Here is a 19627-nt window from a genome sequence, read left to right on the forward strand (position 1 = left end):
GGTAGATGTTCTCCAGGTACAGTACTACTCACCATGCCAAACATCCCCGGGCGGTCCTCTGGGACATGGATGTCAGGGTAGATGTTCTCCAGGTACCAGCGGAAGTCCTTGCAGCCCAGACGCTCCCTCAGCATCCTGCGCTCCGTCACGTCTCCGTACGCCTCCTGGAAAACAAACGCCGCAACATCATCATAATAAGATTATTACGGTATCGTTCCATCTTTTTCAGTATTATTACCCTACCGCCATTTCACACACTCGATCTGCATGCTCACAACACGCCACACAGTGCCACGTTCTGCACTTGTAGATCAGCAATGTTCACCTATGTTCACCTATGTTCACCTATGTGTTCATTAATGAGCACCAGTATAATGAGTACCAGTAGGGGCGCTGTTTGCCAGAAACAGAGAGAGAGAGAGAGAGAGAGAGAGAGAGAGAGAGAGAGAGAGAGAGAGAGAGAGAGGAGGGGGGGGAGAAAGAGAGGTGAGTTGCACCACTCGGTTCACACAGGTGTGATTTTTGAGACACATTTGGGGGCCTCTGCTGTTCACTGTTTCATTTGGACACAGCAGCATGCCTGCACCATCTGTGTGCAACAGCTCCATCTACAGCTCTGTCCGCAACACTACAGCAAGCAATCACACAACATTTTGAAGAACTAAGCGTGCAAAGCCAGGCTTGTATGAGCATTTGCGCAGCTGTGTGTGTCATCTGCATGACTGAATGGACAAACTAGATTGTGTGTGCAATGTATGGACACACACGGACACACACACACACACACACACACACACACACACACACACACACACACACACCTATTTTAAGAGCAAAATTACTAACATTTTAGTATAGTTTTTATCCGTTGCCGACATTGTCAATATATATAGTCTCAGTTATAGTCACCACAGCATAGATTTTATTTGGCTAATTTTGTTTAGTTTACATCGGTTTCAGTCGACGAAATTAACACTGGGGACATGGATACTGAAAGAAGTGGCTTTTGGTTTGAAAGCAAACCTTCCCCAGAGGATAGCAGGGCAGAGAAACCCTGCCATTGGACGGCGATCTATTATGCAGGTGTGATTGTGTTTTCACAGCCTGTGGTTTGACTGTTTTGCACACTGATTTTTCTAAAATAGCAGATCTACAAGCTCATAGCGCGCCACCGAGTGGCGCGCTATGAGCTTGTAGATCTGCTATTTTTCAATAGCTAAAGCATAACATAATGCTAACACCAAAATGGGTTCCCGCCCCAAAATGGGTTAAAGTACGAAAAAAGTACTCATGATGCAGAATGTCCCGTTTCAAGTTTTCAAATGTAGAAATTGTTTGGAAAATAGCAGATATAAAAGCTCGCAATGTGTCGCATCGCGACACATTGTGTGCATGTGCGTGCGCGCGCGTGTGTCTCAGTGTGGTGTAGTTAAGAGAGAGAGGCCATCTAAACACGGATCAGGTGGTGCTCGCTCACTCTCTCAGCTCGTCTCCCTGAGAGGAGGTGAGTCTGTGCCAAGGTGTTCGTGCCAGGGCAAACCCAATCTGCCACGGCAAACACACGCACGCACACACGCACACACACAGTTTGTTGAGGACCCGCCATTGACCTTCCATCTTCTACATTTCTTTCCCAACCTTTAACCCATTTAGACCCGAGGACGATTCTATACAAAATGTCTTCTAAATCCTGACATAGAAATCCAGTTTCCATGTCAGTGGTTCTCAAAGATTTTCATGTCAAGGACGCCCCAAAAAATATATGTAATTGGCTGCCGACCCGTTTCGGATAATATGTTGTTCCAGGTATTTTTTTTAAATCGAAGAACGACTTGACATAGAAACATAGCTTTTTCAGAAAACTGTCAGGATGTAGAAGACATTTTTTTAATCTGATCTCAGGTCAAAATGGGTTAATAATGTTGGCCTTTATCTCAGCGTCTGTGTCGTCCCTCTTCCAGCACGGATCCTAAACCATTGAGCGGATCGTCGCTTGGACAAATAAACACTAAAGCACAGAGGAAGAAAGGCACCAGACTGGAGGATAGTGGAGATAAATATTCGGTGACTCCTTCAAATGTTAAGGAAAAACAGAAAATCGCAGGCATGGGATGACGTATTTATTCGTTAATAGTCCACTTGTCCAGAATGTGATCCCAGGCATGTTGAGTACACCAAAAGTGTTGTTATGTTAGAAATGTTGAGTATGGGTCCCCTGCACGTAGAAAGTAGAAACTGCCGGGTGCAAACTTGCATGTTGAGCATGATTGGCATAATATGTGACCATTAACAACCAAAAACTAAAATCGAAATTTCATCATGCTTTATTAAATTAGCATGTGACGTGTCAAACTAGGGGGTTTTCATGATGCTGAATCCATTCCAAGCATTAATTTTGCACAAAAAAACACTCCTTGGGCTAAAAAACGACCATAGCCGTCATCACAGCGGTGATGATGTCAGCCCATTAAATGGGCTGACATCTACCCAAATTTTGGGTAGGTGGCTATGGCCGTTTTTAGCCCAACATGTGTTTTTGAGTGGTGCATGCAACCACTCCAAGGAACAGCAATGTCCGTGTTCACCTATGTGTTGGTTCACCTATGTGACGTTAATGAGCACCAGTATATGACTATGAGTACCAGTAGGGGCGCTGTTGTGCCAGAAACAGAGAGAGAGAGAGAGAGAGTGCTGCACTGTTGCCTGCTAATGAGAGAGAGAGGGGGGGAGGGGAGTTGCACCACTCAGTTCACACGGGTGTGATCTTTTTTATATGGTCACATATTATGCCAAATATGAAAATTGCTCAACATATTGCAAGTTAGCATCCGTCAGTTTCTCCATGCTGGGGACCCATACAGTACATACTCAACATTTCTAACATAAAACCTTGGTGTACTCAACGTGTCCGGGTTCACGATGGGGCTCTATGGGTTGGCATTAAGTAGACTAAAATGGGTTGAGCACTATCGTACTGTACTATCGTACTGTACTATCGTACTGTAAGACGGGTCGGTGCAAAGATAGGCGCTCAATACGACCTCACAGCGTGCCACGAATCACGACGTGACCGCGATGAGATCTGCTCGTTTGAATATCCTGGAACGACATTCCCAAAAGTAGTAAAGTGCCAGTAGTAAACAAAAAGATAAAGGAAATCAGCAATACCTCGCGGTTACAATATTAACTCTTCTGATGAACGTGAAAGTAATGATCGCGGCATATCAGATTTTTCTTTTTCTTTGGGATGAATTTCGGGGGTTTCTAAATAAAATCCTGTTGGCAGGGAAGAGACAGCTTCATTACTGAGCCGACTGAGCAAGATTGTCCTCATTCTAAAAAAGGTATGTACTGCATGTAACCCCACACACACACACACACACACACACGCACACACGCACACACACACACGCACGCACGCCTCGGGGACAGGCAGATGATGACACTCGTTGGCACGGGGCTTTAAGGTGAGGCGGTAAGTAATCACACACCGCAACCTCCTGACGCTCCCTGTCAGCCCGGGCACCCGTCCGTCCACCGCTCAGGTGACTGGTGTGGCCCACACGCCCTCTGGCACAGTGTGTGTGTGTGTGTGGGGGGGGTGTGTGTGTGTGTGTGTCTGTGTGTGGATTGTTGCTTTAAGACAGACAATGTGTGTGTGTGTGTGTGTGTGTGTGTGTGTGTGTCTGTGTGTGCATTGTTGCTTTAAGACAGACAATGTGTGTGTGTGTGTGTGTGTGTGTGTGTGTGTGTGTGTGTGTGTGTGTGTGTGTGTGTGTGTGTGTGTGTGTGGATTACACTGAAAGCGTGTAATCCAGCCACTGGAGACATGATATGGTTGAGTAAAGAGGTAATTCGCCATATAGCAGGGCAGTCAGTGGTTGGAACACTCGCCATACTTATTATTGTAGTGCAAAAGTATACTGGTGTGCTCAACTCACCAGACTTTAGAATTAACGATGATGGCCTCATGGCGGGTTCGAAAGACGTGCGTTAATCCCAAAAAGGGGAAACACCCGTCCCGCACACCACCACTCACGTAAAGAAATATTCTTCAGACGCAACGATAAGCCAGAGAGAGAGAGAGAGAGAGAGAGCTTACAGTATACAGTAGTTGTGAAATTGTTTAGCTTCCCTAGAGCTGTAGCCAGTAGCCTAGAGCCTGCACGTCATGTTTCCTATAGAGTAAAGTACAGTAGTAGAGCTGCAGTCAGTAGCCTAGAGGATGCTGCACGTCATGCCGTGTGCGTTGTGTGAATGAATACTGTGAGGACAGCACTGTGAGACTCCTCTTAATCTCCATATATCCTATAGGTTTCTGTGTGTTCTTCCATAAATGAGCACCATACGTGATGATGATCATAACTACAGCTGCACACAGGGGTGGACAGTGGCTCAGGGGGTAGAGCGGCCGGATGGGAACCGCAAAGGTTGTCCCATGTCGACCCGGGCTCCCCTGTCCTTAACCCATTCTGGGCACGAGCCCCTTTTGGTGTTTACATAATGTTATGCTTTAGCTTTTGAAAAACAGCAGATCTACAAGCTCATAGCGCGCCACCGAGTGGCACGCTACGAGCTTGTAGGTCTGCTATTTTTGAAAAATACATAGAAATATAGCTTTTTCAGAAAACTGTCAGGATGTAGAAGACATTTATAGAATCTGATCTGGGTTAATGGGATAGAGTCTCACTAGGCACGCGTGTGGTGGGTTGCGGTGGCAGTAATAAGACTCACCAGGCAGGCGTGAGGGTTGCGGTGGTAGTAATAAGACTCACCAGGCAGGCGTGAGGGTTGCGGTGGTAGTAATAAGACTCACCAGGCGGGGGCGGTGGTGGGTTGGGGTGGCAGTAATAGGACTCACCAGGCGGGCGTGAGGGTTGCGGTGGTAGTACATCTCCTTGTACTGGTCCATCCAGACCTCGGCGGCCCGCACGCTGTTGGCCAGCGCCTTGTTCCGGGAGTACGGAGCCTTCTTGGGGAACACGTGGCCCACGTGGGAGCACGGGTGCACCTCCAGGGTGCCGCCGCACTGCCAGATCTGGAAGGATAAGAATAAGAATAATAAAGCTTTGTTTATATAGGAGCTCCTTTCAAAACAAACACGTCACATGACAAGACATGAGACATGAGAAAACATCCACATGGTGCGGCCGTGGCTCAGGAGGTAGAGCAGGTCGTCCAATGATCCCTGGGGTCGGCGTTTCGAATCCCGGCTCCTCCTCCTCCTGTCCACATGTCGAAGTGTCCTTGGGCAAGACACTGAACCCCACAGTGCCTCCAATGAGTTGGTCGGTGTGAGCTCGCAACCATTGGTGTGTGAATGTGGGAAGTGAGGACGCTGACGTCGACTGAATGAACCATTGTAAAGCGCTTTGAGCACTTGGAAAAGCGCTATAAAAATGCAATTCATTATTCCATGCATCAATCCATCTTCAACCGCTTATCCGTAGTCGGGTCGCTCTGGAGAGCTCCAGACTTCCCTCTCCAGAGCAACATTATAGTGACTTCCAGCGAATGCAGGAGGACACAATGGGTTAAGACATTTCGGGGGAATAAAGGAAGTTTATTTTTTCAAGAGGGATTTAAAGCGGGGGACGGAGCTATGGATGCAAACGCCCTGATCTCCTTTTGTTTTTTTTTGTCTGGGAATTTGTGACGACTACGTTTTAGTACGAGTAGGTTGGAGATATACTAGGCCAGACCCAGAGACGGCCTTAAAATGAAATTAACATTTGAAAAATCAATTCTAAACAAGACCGCGAGCCGATGCAAGGATAAGTGAAATATGGTCCTACTTTTTGGGAGCCACACTGTAAAATGATATCCCCCCCCCCCACACACACACACACACAAAAACACCACAAGGATCTGGTCAGTCCCTCAGCCATGATTTAATCAAACAAGTACAATGGACAGCCTTTGTTGTGAGTGAGGACAAAAGCTGTTTTGCTGTTGTGGCGAGAAAGAGAAAAGAGAGAGAGAGAGAGAGAGAGAGAGAGATTGTTTTACTGCCTTGAGGAAATCAGAGGCTATTGGATTGAAAGTTGGGTACCTGGCTGCATTCTTCAACATAGTTGAAGTGTCTGTGAGCTTGTGCGCCAGAAAAATCTTGAAAGTATTCCGAAAAATGTAGAATAACTTCTCTCCTGGGGGTCCCTAAGACAAAACCTTAACTTCTCTCCTGGGGGGTCCCTGCATGGGACAAAACCTTATCTTATCTCCTGGGGGTCCCTGCATGGGACAAAACCTTATCTTATCTCCTGGGGGTCCCTAAGACAAAACCTTATCTTCTCTCCTGGGGGTCCCTAAGACAAAACCTTATCTTCTCTCCTGGGGGTCCCTGCATGGGACAAAACCTTAACTTCTCTCCTGGGGGGTCCCTGGTACAAAACCTTATCTTCTCTCCTGAGGGGTCCCTGCATGGGACAAAACCTTAACTTCTCTCCTGGGGGGTCCCTGCATGGGACAAAACCTTAACTTCTCTCCTGGGGGGTCCCTGCATGGGACAAAACCTTAACTTCTCTCCTGGGGGGTCCCTGCATGGGACAAAACCTTATCTTATCTCCTGGGGGTCCCTAAGACAAAACCTTATCTTCTCTCCTGGGGGTCCCTGCATGGGACAAAACCTTAACTTCTCTCCTGGGGGGTCCCTGCATGGGACAAAACCTTATCTTATCTCCTGGGGGGTCCCTGCATGGGACAAAACCTTATCTTCTCTCCTGGGGGGTCCCTGCATGGGACAAAACCTTATCTTCTCTCCTGGGGGGTCCCTGCATGGGACAAAACCTTTACTTCTCTCCTGGGGGGTCCCTGCATGGGACAAAACCTTTACTTCTCTCCTGGGGGTCCCTGCATGGGACAAAACCTAACCTTCTCTCCTGGGGGTCCCTGCATGGGACAAAACCTTAACTTCTCTCCTGGGGGGTCCCTGGGACAAAACCTTAACTTCTCTCCTGGGGGGTCCCTGGGACAAAACCTTATCTTCTCTCCTGGGGGGTCCCTGCATGGGACAAAACCTTTACTTCTCTCCTGGGGGGTCCCTGGGACAAAACCTTATCTTCTCTCCTGGGGGTCCCTGCATGGGACAAAACCTTATCTTCTCTCCTGGGGGGTCCCTGGTACAAAACCTTATCTTCTCTCCTGGGGGGTCCCTGGTACAAAACCTTATCTTCTCTCCTGGGGGGTCCCTGCATGGGACAAAACCTTAACTTCTCTCCTGGGGGGTCCCTGCATAGGACAAAACCTTAACTTCTCTCCTGGGGGGTCCCTGCATAGGACAAAACCTTAATTTCTCTCCTGGGGGGTCCCTGCATGGGACAAAACCTTTCCATCATTTTGGGAGTCCTTGGCATGGAAACATTTGAGAACTTGTATTGAACCGCTGTAGAAGGCCTTTGCAGAATCTCTCAGACTATACTTTCACTGGCCAGCAGGTCATCAAAGCTAACAAAAAAGCTTTTAGTCTTCTATAATTAGTGTTTTGAATGTTGTTTGTTGTGTGTATTCTTTACTATTATCTGGCTGCAAACCAATTTCCCACAAGAGACAATAAAGCGAACCTTATATCATTAATTCGGTCCTTTTGGTAATTATTTTAAACTTTAAACTGTTGAAAAATAGCATACAGTACAAGCTCGTAGCGCTGCACTCTTATAGATCTGCTACTTATTCTTTAATCGTGAAAATGTGTGCAAATCTTGGAATATCTATTCTCTATCACAGCGAACGTTCTTAACTCAAATATTTGCTTCTTGGGGGGAGTCCCTGAAACCACATATTTTCAGATGGGGGGGGGGGGGGGGTCAGCAGCCAAATACAGATCTTTTTGGGGTCCTTGACGTGAACCACTGATGCAGAAACATTTTTTTTTTCTTCAGAAAACTGTCATGATTTAGAAGACATTTTGTGGAATCTGGTCTCGGGTCTCAAATGCGAAGCAGATTGGACTGAACTCTCTGCTCTCTGTCGTCTTGTGGCTCGGTGCAAATGGGCTGGGAATACTTCACATTGCCGAGGGGGCCATCGTTCACGCAGCCATAAATGTGTCACAGCAGTGTGTGTGTGTGTGTGTGTGTGTGTGTGTGTGTGTGTGTGTGCGTGGAGCTTTTACAGCGTCAGGGTGTGGTTTAGACAAACACCGTTGTGAAATTTGACACCACACAGAGATAAGCATTACAAAGCAAGCACAGTATGTATCTAATCTATAAAGCTGTACTGTACATGCATGCAGTGACACTTGCGAGTCACACACACACACACACACACACACACACACACACACACACACACACACACACACACACACACACACACACACACACACACACACACACACACACACACACACACACACACACACACACACACACACACACACACACACACACACACAGTTTCTCACCCTGAAGGAGAACTCCAGGTTCTCGCCGCCCCAGACCTCCATGCCAGTATCGTATGTGCCCAGGTAATGGAAGTAGTTTTTGCCCACGGCAAAAAGACCGCCCGCCATAGTGGGAGATCTGTGAATTACACACACACACACACACACAGTTACGTATTCAGTCATATACTATATATCGTTGCTGTCGGGCAGAAACCGCTTGTCTCCATATTTGAACTTTTCGTGTTATTTTATTGCGATTAACGCCCTACATGGTCGTACCACAGCGCCACCCAAAAGCATCAAAAGTCGCAGATCTACAAGCTCGAAGCACGGGATCCTCGCGATGACCGAGAATCCCAGGTGGTCATTTGTTTATAACATACCGTAATACTACCGTAATACTACCGTAATACTACCCATAGCCGTATTTATTCACAAAGACGACAAGAACATTGCATTAAGTGTTCAAGTCTCCATGTTATAATAAATCACACCATAATGTGAAGTGTGCGGTGCCTTTGGACAGTTGTTGACCTAAGCACGAGGGTTGTAATGACCCCTCCTTCCTGGCCTGTGTGTGTGTGTGTGTGTGTGAGACCTGACCCCAATCAGCATCAGCTGCAGGGGTCAATAGGTCGTACTCGAACATAGAGACATACGCACAGACCGACACAATCCGTCACTTAAAGGCACGTTTGGCACCGCTCAAAAATACGACTCGATACCAGGTCACTGTGACCTTGTGGTCAGTGTCTATACCAGCCCAGTGTGACCTTGTGGTCAGTGTCGATACCAGCCCACTGTGACCTTGTGGTCAGAGTGTTCGCACAGAGACCGGGAAGTTAAGACCTTTCCGGTTGCCGCTGCATTTGACTTGAGTTACTTTAAATTTTCCCTCTCTCTTCTGCACTGTATTTTTTTCTCTGTTACTTCTTTTGTTTTATGCATCCTGAATGTCATTGTATATTAATGTCTCCTTTTTGCTTGATGTTCTGTGGAAAGCACATTGAATTGCCTTGTTGCTGAAATGTGCAATACAAATAAAATGGCCTTCCCTCGCCTCGCCTAGAATGGTCCCCAATGGTTGGCAGCCAGCTTCAACTGTATAGGGTTTAGTCCCACAGAGAGCTGTTGCTGCTGGCGTGCCTTGCCTTGGTTGGTACCCAGCAGTGGTGGAAAGTAAGTAAATAAATAAGTAAGTAAGTAAGTAAAGTATTTACATTTGAGTATTTCCATTATTTATTTATTGAAATTTCATTTCACCCTGTGCCAACTGCCTAAATTGCAATCCTGGCCGCTACTCTCCCTCTGCCAACATGGGGAGAGCCCCGAAATGAGCTCATACTTCCTTCTTATCACCTGACATGGGGGAGTTTTCCCGGCAGTAGGACATTCTGGCTGGCCAGGGGGAGGCAGTATAGAGACCAGGATGTTTTTTGGCCAGGGGGAGGCAGTATAGAGACCAGGATGGCCAGGGGGAGGCAGTATAGAGACCAGGATGTTTTTTGGCCAGGGGGAGGCAGTATAGAGACCAGGATGGCCAGGGGGAGGCAGTATAGAGACCAGGATGGCCAGGGGGAGGCAGTATAGAGACCAGGATGGCCAGGGGGAGGCAGTATAGAGACCAGGATGTTTTTTGGCCAGGGGGAGGCAGTATAGAGACCAGGATGTTTTTTGTGAGGGTACCTACCCTATAGGGGACACAAACAGAACATGCAAACTCTACACAGAAAGGACACTTCCTTGAACTGCACCCTCCCTATGACAATACTGAGATGAACTGCACCCTCCCTATAACAATACTGAGATGAACTGCACCCTCCCTATAACAATACTGAGATGCAGCTACTTTGGCTTTCACCGAATGCTCAGCGGGTTAATGAGTAAATGTTGACGACCCACGGGTTTCTTTCAGAACCCATAAAGGCCTGTGATCAACAGCCATCCAATGATAATAAGAATGAATGCCATTGATCCCTGCCGCCCGGGGGTCCAATTAGGTCAGCAGCAGTCTGGCCTGGGCTGTCTGTGGCACTGTTGATTTAGTTTTAGTCTTTTGAATAAAATTACACTTAGTTTTAGTCACATTTTAGTCATCCGTAATGTTTTATTTCAAGTCTAGTTTTAGGCACCTAAAGGTAGCACTTTACAATAATGACCCGTTATAAAGCATTTATAAACGTTTATAAGCAGTTTGTAGACTATTAACAAATCATTATTAACCTGTTTGTTGACATTCGTAAATGATTATTAAAACCGTTATAACTATGGTTACAAATCATTTATAAGGTATTAGTAAGTAGTAAACTATTAATTAATAAGCCATTTATATACATCTGTAAATTATTATTAAATCATTTATAATGACCCCATGATAAAGCATTTATAAACGTTTATAAGCAGTTTGTAGACTATTAACAAATCATTAACAACCTGCTTGTTTACATTTGTAAATGATTACTAAAACCTTTATAACAAATTTACAAATAATTTATAAAGTATTAGTAAGTAGTAAAACTATTCATGAATAAGCCATGTATAATACATCTGTAAATCATTTGTAACTGATGTTATATAATATATACAAGCTATTTGTATATTTGGGAAATGTGTTTGTTCATGTTTAACATATACTTTGTAAAACATTCCTAAAATATCTATAAATCCTTAGTACATGTTATTAAGTGGAGGAGGACAGTCATACTCGGATACGAGTGACCGCCGATGATGATGAAAGTGACGACAGTTCATCATTTACAACTGTCTATTAATGTTTGTTCATGTTTAACATATGCTTTGTAAAACATTCCTAAAACATATATAAATCCTTAGTACATGTTATTAAGGTCCCTATAGTAAAGTGACGACAGTTCATAATTTACAACTGTCTGTTAATGTTTGTTCATGTTTAACATATGCTTTGTAAAACATTCCTAAAACATATATAAATCCTTAGTACATGTTATTAAGGTCCCTATAGTAAAGTGACGACAGTTCATAATTTACAACTGTCTGTTAATGTTTGTTCATGTTTAACATATGCTTTGTAAAACATTCCTAAAACATATATAAATCCTTAGTACATGTTATTAAGGTCCCTATAGTAAAGTGACGACAGTTCATAATTTACAACTGTCTGTTAATGTTTGTTCATGTTTAACATATGCTTTGTAAAACATTCCTAAAACATATATAAATCCTTAGTACATGTTATTAAGGTCCCTATAGTAAAGTGACGACAGTTCATCATTTACAACTGTCTGTTAATGTTTGTTCATGTTTAACCCAACATAATTTTATGTTGAAGATGTTGTGTTGCATTGTGGGTAATCCTCAGTACAGAGGAACTCCATACTGAGGGTAAGATGGTCTCCTGTTTGCTCAGGCACAAACAAATTAATTACAAACATCTATGCTTCATATAAGTGGCCAGATATGCACTCATGTTTACATAGTGTTATTCAGTAACATTCGTTTTTGTATGTCATGGTATCATATGACATTGTTTATTTAATTGTTTGAAAAACGGTTAGCATGTTAGCTAGCTGTTAGCACAGCTGTTAGCTGTGCTGTGTAGCCTGTGTTACATGAGAATTCACTGACACTTCATGTAAGTGAATTCTCAAAAACGAATGTTACTGAATAACACTATGTAAACATGAGTGCATATCTGGCCACTTATATGAAGCATAGATGTTTGTAATTAATTTGTTTGTGCCTGAGAAAACAGGAGACCATCTTACCCTCAGTATGGAGTTCCTCTGTACTGAGGATTACCCACAATGCAACACAACATCTTCAACATAAAATGATGTAGGGTTAAACATGAACAAACATTAACAGACAGTTGTAAATTATGAACCCTACATAATTCTCATGTAACACAGGCTACACAGCACAGCTAACAGCTGTGCTAACAGCTAGCTAACATGCTAACCGTTTTTCAAACAATTAAATAAACAATGTCATATGATACCATGTCATACAAAAACGAATGTTACTGAATAACACTATGTAAACATGAGTGCATATCTGGCCACTTATATGAAGCTTAGATGTTTGTAATTAATTTGTTTGTGCCTGTCCCTGAGCAAACAGGAGACCCTCAGTATGGAGTTCCTCTGTACTGAGGATTACCCACAATGCAACACAACATCTTCAACATAAAATGATGTAGGGTTAAACATGAACAAACATTAACAGACAGTTGTAAATTATGAACTGTCGTCACTTTACTATAGGGACCTTAATAACATGTACTAAGGATTTATATATGTTTTAGGAATGTTTTACAAAGCATATGTTAAACATGAACAAACATTAACAGACAGTTGTAAATTATGAACTGTCGTCACTTTACTATAGGGACCTTAATAACATGTACTAAGGATTTATATATGTTTTAGGAATGTTTTACAAAGCATATGTTAAACATGAACAAACATTAACAGACAGTTGTAAATTATGAACTGTCGTCACTTTACTATAGGGACCTTAATAACATGTACTAAGGATTTATATATGTTTTAGGAATGTTTTACAAAGCATATGTTAAACATGAACAAACATTAACAGACAGTTGTAAATGATGAACTGTCGTCACTTTCATCATCATCGGCGGTCACTCGTATCCGAGTATGACTGTCCTCCTCCACTTAATAACATGTACTAAGGATTTATAGATATTTTAGGAATGTTTTACAAAGTATATGTTAAACATGAACAAACACATTTCCCAAATATACAAATAGCTTGTATATATTATACAACATCAGTTACAAATGATTTAATAATCATTTACAGATGTATTATACATGGCTTATTCATGAATAGTTTTACTACTTACTAATACTTTATAAATTATTTGTAAATTTGTTATAAAGGTTTTAGTAATCATTTACAAATGTAAACAAGCAGGTTGTTAATGATTTGTTAATAGTCTACAAACTGCTTATAAACGTTTATAAATGCTTTATAACGGGTCATTATTGTAAAGTGCTACCACTAATTATCATAAGATTGTAGTCGGCTAAATCTGCAGTTGATTGTAGATAGGACTATTTTCAGAGCGCAACGCCCGAGCGCAACCAAACGTGAAATGACTTGTCTTGTAGTTCTACTGGATCTCTTCTCCACTATAGTCCCTCTCTATAACATCTGAGTCAAGTTTTTATTTGTTGACGGAAATGTCACTACATTCAGTCATAGTTTAATTCATCATAGCTTGTAGTTTCTTCCCTCTTAGCGGTCCGATTCAGACGCTCTTATTCCAAAGCGACTTACAGTCAGCAAGAACAAAAACACATCAAATACATAAAAAAAGATTGTCATCAAGAATCATACGTACGTTGAGAACCCAACAGTGGAATATCTATCTATATAATTAAACCATACGTATACCACTGCGCAAAAAGCATGGAATATGGATGTGTACAGTATATTACAGGAAACTCCCGTTAAACGTTCCAACAAACTCCAGTAAACCCCCAAATTGCACCATCACACCTGTATATTACTGTATATGCCTGCTAAACGTGAGGTTTACGGGAAAATCTAGTGCCCATAATTGCCCGTTAACTCCTCTTTTCATGCAGTGTACACTATAGAGTACTACAGTATGTCCACATAAAATGCTATATAAGTTATATACTGTAAGTTGAGCCTTTTGCATAACGCCTGTAAGGTCGTGCTACGACAAGTGCTACGGCAAGTGCTACGGCCTTTTCCCGTTACAACGCGTTCCTTTTACAACGCGCAGACACACCTGATGACGTCGGTGGGCGAGCGGCGGCGCTTCTGCTCGTAATCGGGCACGCTGTGCCACGTGAACACCAGGCGCCAGTCGAAGCCGCCGATCTGCGGCTCCCCGGAGTTGCCCAGGTACTGGAAGGTGTTCCAGTCGATGACGTCGATCACCGGAGTCACCACGGCAGACGGCTCCTCTTTTATCCTGTGACGGGGAAAAGGACAGGAGAAAAAGATCAGAAACATAACTTTGGTCGATTATTTTCTCCCCTTCGATGTATCAGTCTTATCGGGTAACAATGGACTGGTTTCTCCCCTTCAATCTATCAGTCTATCGGGTTACAATGGACTGGTTTCTCACCTTCAATCTATCAGTCTATCTGGTTACAATGGACTGGTTTCTCCCCTTCAATCTATCAGTCTATCTGGTTACAATGGACTGGTTTCTCACCCTCAATCTATCAGTCTATCTGGTTACAATGGACTGGTTTCTCCCCTTCAATCTATCAGTCTATCGGGTTACAATGGACTGGTTTCTCACCTTCAATCTATCAGTCTATCTGGTTACAATGGACTGGTTTCTCCCCTTCAATCTATCAGTCTATCGGGTTACAATGGACTGGTTTCTCCCCTTCAATCTATCAGTCTATCGGGTTACAATGGACTGGTTTCTCCCCTTCAATCTATCAGTCTATCGGGTTACAATGGACTGGTTTCTCCCCTTCAATCTATCAGTCTAACGGGTTACAATGGACTGGTTGAGGGTTCAATCTATCAGTCTATTGGGTTACAATGGACTGGTTTCTCCCCTTCAATCTATCAGTCTATCTGGTTACAATGGACTGGTTTCTCCCCTTCAATATATCAGTCTATCGGGTTACAATGGACTGGTTTCTCCCCTTCAATATATCAGTCTATCTGGTTACAATGGACTGGTTGAGGGGCGAGAAATGATAAGCTAAAGTTAGGTTTCCAAACTTTATAGCGCCTTTCATGAAACCAAAACAATACATAACAAAATAAAACAGCTTGTAGCTTGTAGATCTGCTAGTTTGTATATTTTTATAGTTTGTAAAAAAATAAAAAATTATAATATTTATTTTTTCTTTTTTTTTATTCATGAAATTATCTTGGTTGCAATTCCATTCTAATTTCTGAAAAGTCCTTGAGGAAGTTCCAGGGGGTCCCCAGCTAAATGATAGTTTGGAACCAAATGGACCCTTATGGGTCTGGAACTCTGAGTGTACAAATGGAACCAAATGGACCCGTTAAATTCATATCGATTTTACAATATAAATTGGGGTCTCAGAGATAGAAATGCCATTAACCCATTCTGAACGGGCACCCATTTTGGTGTCAGCATCATGTTATGCTTTAGCTATTTAAAAATATCAGATCTACAAGCTCATATCTCGCCACCGAGTGGCGCGATACGAGCTTGTAGGTCTGCTATTTTTGAAAAATCGAAGAACGACTGACATTTTTAGAATCTGATATCAGGTCAGAATGGGTTCATCAGACCAGTGTGTGTCCGGCGGAAACCTCGTATGAATCTGATCTCAGGTCAGAATGGGTTAAACGGGGGTCTGTAGACTAATATGCATGTCAAACTGTGGGTCCTTGAAATTAAACGGGTTGAGAATCATTGCTTAGAGACATAAAAATCTTATCTTATGGGGGTCAGTGGCATATCTTTTCAAATGGGGGTCCGCGGGGCTAATTAGTGTCAATTTGGGGGGTCCTTGACATGAAAAGGTTGGGGGGAACCACCGTCCTAAATCTCAAAAAGAGGCGCGGTCGCCGGTCGCCCACCAACGGGGTCTCCCCACCTGTGCAGCAGGGGCTCCAGCCAGCCCTCGTGGCACTCGCAGTGGCAGTCGAGGAAGGTCAGCACGTCCCCGGTGGTGATGGAGGCGCCGAGCAGGCGGGCTCGGACCAGCCCCTCCCTCTTGGTGGCGCGGACCAGACGCACCTTCCTGAGGCCCGCGATGTAGTTCTCCAGCGGCTCCTTCAGGTGAGCTGCGGAGTTAAGACAGGATAGACACACCATGAGACAGACACCCTCCCCCCAAATACCCTAAGCTCACAGAAAGCCACGGGTGATTTTTTTTTAACCCGCGGCACGGGTTAGTTTTAACCCGCCACGCATGTCTGGAGCCACGGGTGATTTTTAACCCGCAGCACGGGGTTGTCTGACTAATGACTGTTGGCATGTCTATGACCAACGTTTGCATTGATTGATTAAATACTATAACAGTTTGTAAAAACGTACAAAAGGAACAGTAATACAATATTGCTGAATGGATAACACCAGTCTATCAGAATGCTTGTTACATTCAGGTAGATAAGAGTCTTGTGTGTGTGTGCGCGTGCGTGCGAGTGTGCGTGCGCATATCCGTGTACCGAGGTGTGTGTGTGTGTGTGTGTACCCGGCCGAGTGAGTGTGTGCTTACACGGGCGTAGCTCAAGGCAGTTGTGTGTAATTCCGGCCCAGAGTTTGCTTTTCTTTCTCCGTTATCTTAAATACACAAAGAAGACCTGGTGCAGATGGAGGGAGAGCCACGTCATGGTGTGACCAGGGTTGGGTCGGGATCCCGGAACCGGATGAATCCGATCCAACCATTGTGCCATCATAATTATTTGGAACCGTTTCTTGAACCGTAGTTTTTACACGCCGTCAGAGCTGGAGTGTGAATGTGGACTTCATCACATGTATGGTGAAAATGTTAAAGTTTGAGAGTGTACAAATGGAACGATCATTTCGTACAGACCTCCCTATTGGAATCATTAAAGGAATCGAAGTAAAAGTATTGAAAATTGGAAATTCTCCCAGTAAAGTACCTCAAGTACAGTACTTGAGTAAATGTGAGGAGAGAAAAAAAGGAATAACCAGGTGCTCACTTGAGTAAATGTACATTGTTACTTTCCACCACTGATGAAATGCCACCTGCAGTGGCGTGCACAGACATTTAGAGGGGCAGGTGCTCAAGTGAAAAAAAGGGCACCTTGTGCAGCGCGTGGAACCGGCCAGTTGTCTTAATAGTGTGAGATTTATAGATTTTGGGGCCTAAATAATATTTTTTTATCAAGAATTGATCAATGTCAACATGGTCCACATACTGTACAAAAAATGATTTTTTTCTGCATTTTTAAGGGGCACATTGCCAAAGGGGCAGGGGGTGCTCTAGCACCCCCTAGTGTCTATCTGTGCACGCCACTGGCCACCCGTTGCTACCATAGAGTAATATATAAACTAGACCGCCCCTCGCCCTGCTATTCATTTCAATGGAAGTTGCTCAGTGGACATTTGAAGCACTCTACTTGATTTTCTTGATTTGGGCGCGAAACCTTGGAGCGCCATGCACTCCGTTGCTTGTGCATGTATTTCACTGTTTGCTTGTGCAGGGTCAGTAGGGTAGGGCGGCGTCAACGACGTTCCCCAGCCCTGCCACCCTGCCAACATGGCCGCCATGCGAATAATATATGGTCCATTATAATTTTAGCCCGGGAACATTTTGGGGACAAAAGGTAACAGCAGGACAGTCAGTGATGAAGGTGTACTCATTAGACTCAAGTGTCCGGTGACATTCACTAAATGAGAGAGAGGAACAAAATATGCATGGAAATTGTTGGCGACGAGGTGAAGGGATTTTAAAACACATAATTCGTCGAGGTCTTATCTATAATTATTTAGCTATACTTGGTGCGTTTTAATTTAAAAAGAAAAGGGAGCAGGAGACTCTTTGGTTTTTCCACCATTGTCTCCCTGCTGAAGTTAGTTCATTCTCGGGACGACAGTACTTTACATTCTCGGGACGACAGCACTTTACAGCGTTTAAACCACAAAGACCTGATGTTGCTTCTCCAGATGTCTACTAAATCTCTAGTCTCTCTCTCGAGACAGACAGTTGACTCCGTCAATAAATTCAAAGGAAAAAAGGGCGCTGTTTTTTCCTTTCCTTTTCAGTTTAAAAATATGCAACACATTTAAGGTTTTGTTTTTATAGCAGATCTACAAGGTCATATAGCGTGGCATGAAGTGACGCGCTGTGGGCTTGTATATCTGCCATTTGTTTTGAATAGCCAAAGTATAAAATAATGGTTAAAGTGGTTAAAATGATTGTGACGGCATTAACTCCGTCTTGCTGGGGGTCCCCGGACCCCACTTTGAGAACCACAAACCGAAAATGACACTAGATGCTTTCCCGGATTGAATGGGTTAGGAAAATGCAATTACATAATGAGTTTAACCCATTTTGACCTGAGATCAGATTCTAAAAATGTCTTCTAAATCCTGACAGTTTTCTGAAAAAGCTATGTTTCTATGTCAGTCGTTCTTCGATTTTTCAAAAATAACAGACCTACAAGCTCGTAGCGCGCCACTCGGTGGCGCGCTATGAGCTTGTAGATCTGCTATTTTTCAATAGCTAAAGCATAACATGATGCTTCCGCCCAAAATGGGTTAACTTTGTCATGAATGAGAGAGAGTCTGCACACATCCTCACGGCATCTTTAATCACCTCGTTGCTATGTCACCAATCGGATATAATTACAAATGTGACAGAGCATACAGGGGCGGGAATTTTTGCCTATATTAAAAAGGGATTCACAGTTAAGGCCTCGTTAGATGCTTCATCATTTTATTTTAGTAGAGAAACCTTCATTAAAGTTTTTCTTTTTTTAGCCAGTGAAGCAAGTAAGTAAGTAAGTGCATGTTCTCAGGTTCTCCATTTTCCAATACTGTACTGTACTGTACTGTACTGTACTGTACTGTACTGTACTGTACTGTACTGTACTGTACTGTACTGTACTGTACTGTACTGTACTGTACTGTACTGTACTGTACTGTACTGTACTGTACTGTACTGTACTTTTACTCTCAGCAGCCTATGTTCATTGTACTTTTTACTCCGCTGCAATTATTACGAGACACAAATATCGCCGATCAAAAATGTCTGACCTGAAAGTGTATTTGTCTGTTAACCCATTCTGGGCGGGAAAGACATTTTTAGAATCTGATCTCAGGTCAGAATGGGTTAACTGGAGAGATGGAGAAGATCCCGTTACTGAAAAAGTAGGAGTAGGCAACCTTAGGCACGGGTGCCATGCAACACCCCCGACACTGTCCCCTAGCAAGCACCCACGGGTGCCATGCAACACCCCCGACACTGTCCCCTAGCAAGCACCCACGGGTGCCATGCAACACCCCCGACACTGTCCCCTAGCAAGCACCCACGGGTGCCATGCAACACCCCCGACACTGTCCCCTAGCAAGCACCCACGGGTGCCATGCAACACCCCCGACACTGTCCCCTAGCAAGCACCCACGGGTGCCATGCAACACCCCCAACACTGTCCCCTAGCAAGTGTGAAGGATATTGAAAAATAGTCAATAAAAAACATTTTATTTTGATTTGATATGGTGTCATAATTAAACACTGACTAAAACATTAAAAACATGGGCATGTCAAACAGTTGCCCTGATCTATAGCAAAGTTA

The 19627-nt window shown here is 43.8% G+C and overlaps 1 protein-coding gene across 1 annotated transcript in view; it reads right to left on the reverse strand.

Annotated features, from left to right (window-relative positions):
* Positions 1-19627, reverse strand: part of galnt12 (UDP-N-acetyl-alpha-D-galactosamine:polypeptide N-acetylgalactosaminyltransferase 12) — a 42939-nt gene that overhangs the window by 12869 nt on the left and 10443 nt on the right. The window contains exons 4-8 of the mRNA XM_083788042.1: positions 15958-16147; positions 14148-14333; positions 8402-8519; positions 4862-5038; positions 33-164 (exon numbers count right to left, since the gene is read on the reverse strand). Of these exons, the coding sequence (XP_083644168.1) occupies positions 33-164; positions 4862-5038; positions 8402-8519; positions 14148-14333; positions 15958-16147 (803 nt within the window). The remainder of the gene's footprint in view (positions 1-32; positions 165-4861; positions 5039-8401; positions 8520-14147; positions 14334-15957; positions 16148-19627) is intronic.

This window comes from Protomyctophum parallelum (genome assembly GCF_964188405.1).
Source record: "Protomyctophum parallelum genome assembly, chromosome: 1".
NCBI lineage: Eukaryota > Metazoa > Chordata > Actinopteri > Myctophiformes > Myctophidae > Protomyctophum > Protomyctophum parallelum.